At 49.5% G+C, this 10,264-nt stretch overlaps 1 protein-coding gene across 3 annotated transcripts; it reads left to right on the plus strand.

Moving 5' to 3' along the window:
- The first annotated feature begins 410 nt into the window (after nt 1–410).
- Nucleotides 411–9,368, plus strand: LOC132390231 (natural killer cells antigen CD94-like). Of its 3 annotated transcripts, none has more exons than XM_059962839.1 (7): nt 411–536; nt 2,101–2,220; nt 4,503–4,616; nt 5,062–5,160; nt 5,655–5,797; nt 6,543–6,607; nt 7,619–9,368. In XM_059962839.1, the coding sequence occupies exons 1-7, from the start codon at nt 470–472 to the stop codon at nt 7,806–7,808; spliced, it is 798 nt and encodes a 265-aa protein (XP_059818822.1). In that variant the 5' UTR covers nt 411–469; the 3' UTR covers nt 7,809–9,368. The 3 variants fall into 3 exon arrangements, with proteins under 3 accessions (XP_059818822.1, XP_059818823.1, XP_059818824.1); XM_059962840.1 differs by having other exon boundaries at nt 7,673–9,368; XM_059962841.1 differs by lacking the exon at nt 5,062–5,160.
- Nucleotides 9,369–10,264: the final 896 nt, after the last annotated feature.

Below are 10,264 nucleotides of genomic sequence, written 5' to 3' on the forward strand. Positions count from 1 at the left end.
AGAGAGAGAGAGAGAGAGAGAGAGAGAGAGAGAGTAAGGAAGTAGAGACAGATTGCGCCTCTGGACGAGGAATGCGAGAAAACCCTGTGGAGGGAATGAGTTTCGATGGGAAGTGTTTATTTCACTCTCGGGGGAGGGGCGGTGTTCGGGCTCTGCCCTGCAGTCGGGGTTTCTCGCCCACTTCTCTCCCCGTTGACCCCCAATCTTACCCTCTCTCCCCTCTCATTCGTTCTCCCCATTAACAATCTCCCATCCCCCGCCACTCTAATCCCTCTCGAGAACCGTCTTCCCCGTCCTCAATCTCTCTCCTCTCCGCATTTCCTCCTCCTGCTCTCGGTTCCTCTCTTTAGCAACTGTCCATCTGGTGTTTGCTGCTGTCGGTCTGACCACAGCCTTTCCAACACGGGCTTCCTCTGACATCGGTTCTTTCCTGCTCGTGAGCTCAGAGACGCAGAGTGTCCCGAACAAGATGGACGGGGGCAAGACTAACGTGTATGTGAAGTTCGCAAAAACGCACCCACAGTCTCCTTCCAACGGTGAGTTGGTCAGAAAAAACGTGGGTGGGCGGGTGTGGGGAGAGAGCTCCATACTGTGTTTGAACCCGGGTGTGTGTGATTGGTTGGGTGAAGGGAGCCTCACTGACTCTCACTGTTCAGTCCCCAGCTGAACAGCTAGGAGAGGCCATGAGGAGGGAGAACTTTTGGAAGGTTGGAGGGGAGACAGCACTCGGGACAGGGGAGCGGAGGCAGCACAGGGGAGGGGTGGTATAGAAGGAGCGCTATGGAATAGGATGAAGACATAGTGTTGTGGGATGTGTCAGTGAATAAAGAATGTCATAGGCAGTGCAGTGTGGAGGTTGTACCGTGGGAGGGGTGATGAGGAGGGAGCATTGAGAAAGCAGCGCTGTGGGATGGGTGGAGAATAGGAAACACCGCGGGAGAACTGCTGAAGATGGAGGACAGTGGGAGGGGCGCTGTACAAATTTTTAACCTCACTCTGACTTTTCTTACCACACTCTATCCCCTTCCTGTCTTTCTCGTCTCTCCCTCTCCCCTTCCACTCATATTCTCTACCCCGTCTCCCTCTCTCCCTCTCCTCTTCACTCTACCCCCCGCCTGCACATACCATTTTTCCCAACTACCTCCCTCTCACTAACCCTCTCCTTCTTTCCCCGTTTCTCGCCCCAACCTCTCTTTCATCCGCACTGTCCAATTTCTGTCACCACATCTCTCCCCCTTTTTTCCGATTCTCACTCTACTTTCACCTTCTCCGTCTTGCTTCCATCCCCATCTCTCAACACCCTTCCCTCCCCCTCTCGTTCCGTCCTCTTCCTCTTTCTGCTGACTCTTCCCTTCATTCTCTTTCACTCTCTCATTGCGCAAACTCTCTACACTCTCCCCTCCTTTGCACCACCCCTCTCCCGATCTTGCTCTTCCGCGTCTCTGATCCTCTCTCTCCGAACACTCTTTGCTTCCTCTCACCCTCTCGCTCCCCTCTACCTCTCTCAATCCATCTCCCTGTTAATCGCCTTGCGCTGTTCCCCGATTTTCCACTCATCCCGCACTCCACACACTCTCCCCTTCTTTATCCACCACGCCCCCTTTCTCTCTCACGCTCTCTCCCGTCTCCCTTAACCTCTTCTTCCCCATCACCCTTCTTCTCTCGTTTCCTTTGTATCTCCCCCCTCCCACCTGCCCACTCCCCTCCCTCTCCCCTTCTTTTATATCTCTCTCACCCTTTTCACTGGCCTTTGACTCATACCCTGCATCGTCCACCGGTTCCTCCGCCACTCTCTGCCCTCTCTCTGCCCCGTCTCTTTCCGTTCTCTCTCCCTTATTACCCGGCCCATCCCCTATCACCTCTCCATCCATCCCCTTCACGGTCTCACTCCCCTGCTCTGTCTCACCGCTTCTCGACCCTGTCTAACCCCTCTCCCTCACGTTTTTCCCTTGCCTTTCATCGCTGTCCCTTGTCCCCTCACTTACATCCTTCTCCCAGTGCTTGCTCCTCCCCACTCCCTGCTCCCTCTCTCTGCCCTCTCTCTTCCCATTCTCTGCCGATCTCTGTCCCTTTCTGTACCTCTCCCGCTTTGTCTCCCAGACGACCCGACCTCCACCTACTCAGAACTGAACTTTACAACAAACGAAACCCTCATCGACGAGGATGAGGACCCTCTCAGTGCCTCGGGGCCCGGCGAGCTGCCAGTCACTGCACAGACAGGTGAGCGGTCGCAGTCATGACGTCATTCTGGAAGGTTTCTAATGCATCTGATTAGACCCCACTTCCTCTGGCAGCTGGTTCGACCGACCACCGTCTAGGTAAAAAATGGTGGCCACTCGCCTCCCCAATTAAATCTCTTTATCCTCTCATTTGCGGCCTAAGGGCTCTTGTCCTTGGTTCTCCAAGACTAGTGAAAATAATTGCGCCCATTCACTCGGACGGTGCTCCTTGTTGTGTGGTAAACCTCAGTAAGGTCATGCCTGTACTTCAAGAAATAAAGTCCCAACCTGCCTGTCCTCTCCCGGTAAATCCAGGCAACATCTTCGTAGACTACCCTCTGCACACTTTCCTGTTGTGAGACTCAGCCCTGATAATGATCATGCAGGTACAGAGAGATCTGTATTTGCAGAAAACTACCTGTATTCTCCAATCTGCCAAGTACCTGATTTCAGACACTGATTACCTTTGTGTGTGCACCAGATAAGTTATCCATCGTCATTGATCAATGATCACGTGTCTGTCCTTTAACACATTTGCACTGGTTCCGCTCCAGGCCAGCATCCATTTATTGCCTCTTACCAGCAACTCACATTCCAGACTTTATGTCTCCAAGTTCTACGTCAGCTTTATCACGCAGACCGGACACAGATCAACTTTCACAACTCTGCGTGTTATTCCCAACCAAAGAACAGCTGACAAACAACTTCAAATTTGGACACGATCCCTAGCTCAGCAGATTGCGAGTGGCATCACTAATACTTTAAAATTTATTAATCACAACGTTGAGAATAGGATTTGGGATGTCATGTTAAAACTGTACAAGGCATTTGGTGTGGTCATACTTGGAGTATTGTGTACAGTTCTGGTCACCAAATTATAGGAAAGATGTCAACAAAATAGAGAGAGTACAGAGGAGAGTTACTAGAATGTTACCTGGGTTTCAGCACCTAAGTTACAGAGAGTGGTTGAACAGGTTAGGTTTTTATTCTTTGGAGCGTAGAAGGTTGAGGGGGGACTTGATCAAGGTATTTAACATTATGAGGGGTATAGATAGATTTATAACCATAGAATAGTTATATGGTTATTAGACCATATATATAATAAACATATTGACGTGGATAGGCTTTTTTACCATTGAGAGCAGGGGAGATGGAAACAAGAGGACATGAGTTGAGAGTTAGGGACAAAAGTTTAGGGGTACACGAGGGGGAACTTCTTTACTCAAGAGAGTAGTAGCTGTGAGGAACGAGATTCCAGTCGAAGTGGTATAGGCAGGTTCATTAATGTCATTTAAAATGGATAGGGGTACGGACAGGATAGTGATGGAGAGTTATGGGCTGAGTGTAGATCGGTGGGATTACGTGGGAGTAAGCGTTCGGCACTGACCTGAAGGGCCGAGATGGCCTGTTTCCGCGCTGTAATTGTTACGTGGTTAATTGAAGCAGAGGTTTGTGTCGAGGGCCACTTTGCATCGAGACGATAGGTCGGGCGTCGGGTTTAATTTCGAAATTATAGAAAAACCATATTTATTGAGCTAGGAAGGGTTTGGCAAGTGTCATGTTGTGTTTTTGGGACTGGTGTACTTGGTAAGTTGATATGGCTGATGCCATGAACAGCAGGAGGTGTTAAATAATTAATGTCAGGTCCCCCGTCACAGGAAGCGTGTGGGGGTCCTTGGAGAGGATACAGAGGAGCTTTTGTATCAGGAGTAGATTGTGTTAAGGATGTGCAGAGGTCGGAAAATGTGTGTGTCCTTTAACGTCTCAGTACGGGACAGAGACAGACAGGAATTCCGGTGAATATTTCCCCGATCCGGCGGGGTGAGCTAATACAGCTCTATATCAGGACATGGGACAGATATAGACCAGAGGGACGGTGTATATCTCCCCAGGAATGAAATTACCGATATCAGAGTTTAAGGTGAGAGGAGGAAAGTTTACAGGAGATGAGTGGGGCGGGTGTTTGCTTCCACAGACAGCGTGGGTGACTGGAATGTGCCGCCAGGACTGCTGGTGGAGGCAGATCGATAGAGGCCGTGAAACAGAGATCTCAGACACGTCAATGTAGAGGGAATGGAGGGAGATGGTTGTCAGAAAGTATTTAGTTTTATTAGAACAGCAGAGAACTGTGGACAGACGGGTCTGTTATGTTCTGTGGTTTACGTCCACTTCCCGGCAGGAGAAGAGAAGAGTGATTTGAACGCTTATGGGAAGAGTAGGGGTGGAATCGATCAGGGAATATGACGATGGATTGACAAAGACAAGGAACCCATTTTTCCACAGGCAACATGGGCAGTGAACGACCCAGAAGGAGAGACAGATCAGGCTCAAGCTTATGGCTAATCTTCCTTTTAACTGCGTCCCTCATTAGCATGGGGATCTGCTGGAGGATTCATGGTGAGTTTAGAACCGGTCGGAACGATAAAACGGCAGGAAATAAAATGGCCAGCGTACTTTCCCAACATTACTGCGATACCCCCTTCATCGTGAATCCAACACACTGTGGTACTAACGGGACCCTCATCATAACCACGAGGAACCTCTCACCGTGACCCCCTCCCCCCACCAACACATCCCTCAACATGATCCCGACACGTCCCTCAACCTGAGAGCGACAGACACCGTCATACTGTAATAACGATTGACTGTAACACCGACACATATTCTCAACATAACACAGAAGTTCGCCTCACCTTGACCTGGTACGTATGTCATCGGGTCAGAGAAACACCTATCACAGTGACTCCGACACGTACCTCACCACAACAACGACATGTCCCTCACTATGACGCGGAATTAACCGTCACCATGAAACTGATGCCGACACGACCGTCTCTCTCAGTATTACAGATTAGTCAGTCTCAGATCAGCACCGAGCCAAACCACACGCTGCTTTGGAGACAGCATCAGGATATTTGCCTCTTCTTTACCAATATCAGAGGTGAGGCAACATCACCCTCTTACCCGATCCTCATGAGAGAGAGAGAGAGGATGGGAGAGAGAGGAGAGGGAGAAGAGAGAGAGAGAGAGAGAGAGAGAGAGAGAGAGAGAGAGAGAGAGAGAGAGAGAGAGAGAGAGAGAGAGAGAGAGAGAGAGAGAGAGAGAGAGAGAGAGAGAGAGAGAGAGAGAGGGGGGGGAGAGGGGGGTGAGGGGGAGGGGGTGAGGGTGAAGGGGGAGGTGGAGGGGGAGATAAGGAAAGGATCGGTGTCTGACCCCGGGAGTGTGTGATGGGACGTTGTGGAGGGGGATTCACTCTGTGTCTGACCCCGGGAGTGTGTGATGGAACGGTGTGGAGGGAGATTCACTCTGTGTCTGACAACGGGACTGTGTGATTCGACGGTGTGGTGGGAGATTCACTCTGTGTCTGACCCCGGGAGTGTACGATGAGTTGGTACGGATGGAGATTCAGTGTTGATTTTTTAAAATTATTTCCAGAACAAACATGTTCCAAGGACTGGATCACATATAAAGAGCGGTGTTATTACGTTTCCACGTTTGAAACATCTTTCCGCAGAGCGGTGCTACAATGTTCTAAACGTGATTCAAGGCTGCTCGAAATCAGTTCAAGTAATGAAGCGGTATGTGACAGTCTGCGAGACGATCACTCAGTAACATTAATCATCACACACCACTGGAGTCAGACACAGAGTAAACACCCCCAATACACTCCCATAACACATTCCTGGAATCAGACACAGAGTGAATCTCCCTCCACACCGTCCCATCATACACTCCCGGGGTCAGACACAGAGTAAATCTCCCTCCACACCGTCCCATCACGCACTCCCGGGGTTAGACACAGATTGAATCTCTGTCCACACCGTCCCGTCACACACTCCCGGGGTTAGACACAGAGTAAATCTCTCTCCACACCGTCCCGTCACACACTCCCGGGGTCAGACACAGAGTGAATCTTCCTCCACACCGTCCCATCACACACTCCCGGGGTCAGACACAGAGTGGATCTCCCTCCACACCGTCCCATCACACAATCCCGGGGTCAGACACAGAGTGAATCTACCTCCACACCATCCCATCACTCACTCCCGGGGTCAGACACAGTGTGAATCTCCCTCCACTCCGTCCCATCACACACTCCTTGGGGTTAGATACAGAGTGAATCTCCCTCCACACCGTCCCGTCACACACTCCCGGGCTCAGACACACATTGAAGCTTTCTCCGCCCCGTCCCGTTACGCAGTCCCGTGCTTGGTCCCTGTACACCGTCCCATCACTGACTCTTGCTGTAATAAACTGAGAGAAGCTCCGTAAATGTTTTGTTTTATGATTTTCGGTATTAATCAAAGGAATTTAATTTCACAGAATTTTGTTTTCCGCTCTCTTGCCCACCAAAACGTTACATACTGGATTGGAAAATGCGAAAACGGGTGAGATTATGACTGACCTATGGGCTCAAATTTGGGTTTTGACATAGTTCTGATGGGAGAAAATGGAATTAGTAAAGGGACTGAAATAATTCTGTGGGGAAAAGGGAGGGGCATGAGGTAGGGTGGTAAAACGGGAGCATGTTGAGGCCGATGCGTGTCTGTCGGTGAAAGAGAGGGCAGTGCAAATATTCCGCAAACTGGCAGTTGGCAGTGAGGACAGATCCGAAGACAAACATTATTTTGGTACTGACGCATGCGGGTCAGGACATCGCAGTGCAGTTTGATTACTTTGAAAAGAGTCGCCGGGCTGTGAGGAGAGGGAGCAACAGTGGGAATACTTTAGTGAATGACAGAGATCTGAGGGGTGAGACGAGGACAACTGGATTAGATCTGAGACCGATACAGGGCGGTGGCCACACAGTGGGTAAATGGGATGAGTTTGTCAACTGACGCAAGAATGTGGGAGAGAGGCAGACTAATGGTATATGTCTGGAGGCGGACTAGAGATTATGGGGAGAGCGCGGTGTTGTGCGATATGTTAGGAGACAGACACGAAGCTCTGTGTAGAGGAAGGGGCAACGAGATGAACCTGGAACCGGCACAGGGCCGAGGGAAGAGTGCGGAACAGTGGGATTCATTTCGGGACAGACATGACTCTGTGAGGAGGTGGTTGGAAAGTAGAGTTTCTTCGGGGGCATCTTCGATTCACATGAGGACTGACAGAAGATTGTGGTGAAAATCGGTCTTGTGGGATTAGTTTGTGGGATACGGGGCTGCGGGCAGACATTGGGTCAGTGCCGTTAGTCTGGGGACTGACACGGGATTGTGTGGAGACATTGGGACCGTGTTACCTGTCTGGGTACCGGCACGGGGCGGTGGGGAGAGAGTGGTTGAGTGGGATGAATTTGGGGACTGAAACATGCCGTTAGGAGATAGCGAATTCATGGGATTAACCTGGAAACGTTCTCGGCTGGGGTTGTCTCTTTTCAAATTTTTAACCCTTTTGTATAGGCTCGTGGCCTGGCGACTCCTGTACAATGTATCCTCGGGGACGTCCGACTGCAGAGACTGTTACTCATACCCAGGAGGTAACCCTTGTGATAGTGATCGGCGTTTCATCTGCGAGAAGTCGGCGCCTTTGTTCCCGGATATTCCAGAAAAGATCCAGGATCTCTGTCTAATGCCACTGGAGGGGACATGAATCAAGTCACTATCCCCAGTTTCTCCTCATTCTTCCTCCTTCCCTCTCACCCCCGGTCCTTTCAAATTCCCTCCCTATCCTCTCTATCCCTCCCTCCTACACTTTCTCCTCCTCTTGTAGCAACTATATTCTCCCCACCACACACCGACCTCTCTCCCTCATCTCCTTCTTTCTCACCTTTTCCCCCGTCCCATACTTTCCAACTTCCTCTACATTTCTCTCTACACCCTCATCACCCGTTATTAATTCGAACTTTCTTCTCCCTCTGCCCACCACTTTCACCTCTCTCACCCTCCAATCCCCGTTCTCTAAACCGTTGGTCACCTTGATCTCTCTCTCTCTATCTCCTTTGCACCCACTCTCACCTCAATCCTGTACCGTCTGACTCTCGATAACCCAACCCTCATCCCGCACGGGACGGTAGTTGGGAAGGTTTCAGTCGCTGGTCATACATGGCGAGGTAGTAAATTGGATTAGGCATTGGCACAAAGGCAGATATCAGAGAATGGCAGTGGAGAATTGCTACTCTGAGTAGAGGCCTGTGACTAGTGATGTGCCGCAGGGATCAGTGCTGGGTCCATTGTTGTTTGTCATCTAAATCAATGATCTGGATGATAATGAGGAAAGTTGGATCAGCAAAATTGCTGATGATACAAAGATTGGAGGTGTAGTGGACAGTGAGGAAGGTTTTCAAAGCTTTCAGTGGGATTTGGACAAGCTGGAACAATTAGCTAAAAATGACAGGTAGATTTTGATAAGGACAAATATGAGGTATTGCACTTTGGAGGGAAAGACCAAGGTAGAAAATACAAGGTAAATGGTAAGTCACCGAGGAGAGCAGTAGAACAGAGTGATCTGGGAATACAGATAAAACATTCCCTAAAATTGGCGCCACAAGCAGATAGGGTAGTAAAGAGAGCTTTTTGGTATATTGGCCTTTATGAATCAAACTATTAAGCATAAGAGTTAGAATGTAATGGCGAGGTTGTGTCTGGCATTGGTGAGGCCGAATTTGGTGTATTGTGTGACATTTTGGTCACCGAATTACAGGAAGGATATTAATAAGTTTGAAAGAGTGCAGAGAAGGTTTACAGGGATTTTGCTGGGTCTAGATTATGATGGGTCTAGATAGTGAATGCAAGCAGGTATTTTCCACTGAGAGAAATAGAAACAGAGGACATGGGCTCAGGGTGAAGTAGGAAAAGTTTAGAAGGGTCATTAGTGGGGGCTTCTTCACACAGACAGTGGTTGTAGTGTGGATTGAGCTGCGAGATGAAGTGGTTAAAGCGGGATCACTCTTAGCATTTAAGGAACGTTTGGACAGATACATGGATAGGAGGTGTATGGAAGGATATGGTCCAGGTGCAAGTCAGTGGGACTAGGCAGCAAAATGTTTCGGCACAGCCAAGAATGGCCAAAAGGCCTGTTTCCGTACTGTAATATTCTATGCTTCTGTGCTTCAGCAGATGCGCTATTGGATTGTTTGCCTGAAACTTATACGTCCTGGAATCTGTTCTTTTGCATCATCAGTACGGCAAAAAGATATACAGTTAATGTAAATTCCAAACATTAATAAACACAGCAAAAATGTCGAGTGTGTGCTCGTGCGTTCAAATATGTGATGGCGCAGTTTAAGAAGATCTTCCTGAATCGTTGTGTGTGGGTGTTCAGGCTCCTGCTATTCCTCCCTGATGGTAGTAACGAGCAGAGAACTTCTCCCGAGTGGGGAGAGTACTCAGTGATGGATGCCGCCTTCTCGAGGCATCGCCTCTTGACAATGTCCTCGATGGTGGGGAAGGGTGTGACCGTCAGAGTGGCGGCTGAGGCTGGAACCCTCTGTAGCCCGTTACTATTCTGTGCGTTGCAGCATCCGCACCAGGCAGCGATGCGGCTAGTCAGAAAGTTCCCCCCCGAACATCTATAGAACTTTCCTGATCTTCACTGAGCGAACACCACCCCACAAACTCCTAAAGCTGTGATCTCTTCTGAATCGAGACAGCTGTGGATGGTGTTGAACCCAAATGCAGAGTCAGGTGTGGAATTAATTCAGACTCAGACTCGAAATGAACAAGCCGGCACCAACCCAAACCAAAGACGACATCACAAGCAGTCGTACTGGAGATGGAACTCCTACGATTGAGCACTGAGTGCTCAGCTAATGTTCTTTAACGATAGACTGTCCAGGAAGGAATGTGGCACTGAATAATTGTATATCTGAATCTTAGAAGAAAAGTGACAGTTAACCGTTCTCCGGGAAATGGAGGTGCGGAAACGTCCATGTGTCCTGTCGAGTCGTGCACATGACACCTTTGTGTTTGCATGACTGTGTTGGGCGACCAAAGCTCCTCCGAGTTTCTGACGCTCAATAACCGAGGAAATGTAGCTGAAGCCATAGGACACCGGTGCATAATTGGGCCATCGAGACCTTTGGCCATTTCCCCGCTGATCCGTTGTCC

The sequence above is a fragment of the Hypanus sabinus genome, unplaced genomic scaffold (assembly GCF_030144855.1).
Source record: "Hypanus sabinus isolate sHypSab1 unplaced genomic scaffold, sHypSab1.hap1 scaffold_809, whole genome shotgun sequence".
NCBI lineage: Eukaryota > Metazoa > Chordata > Chondrichthyes > Myliobatiformes > Dasyatidae > Hypanus > Hypanus sabinus.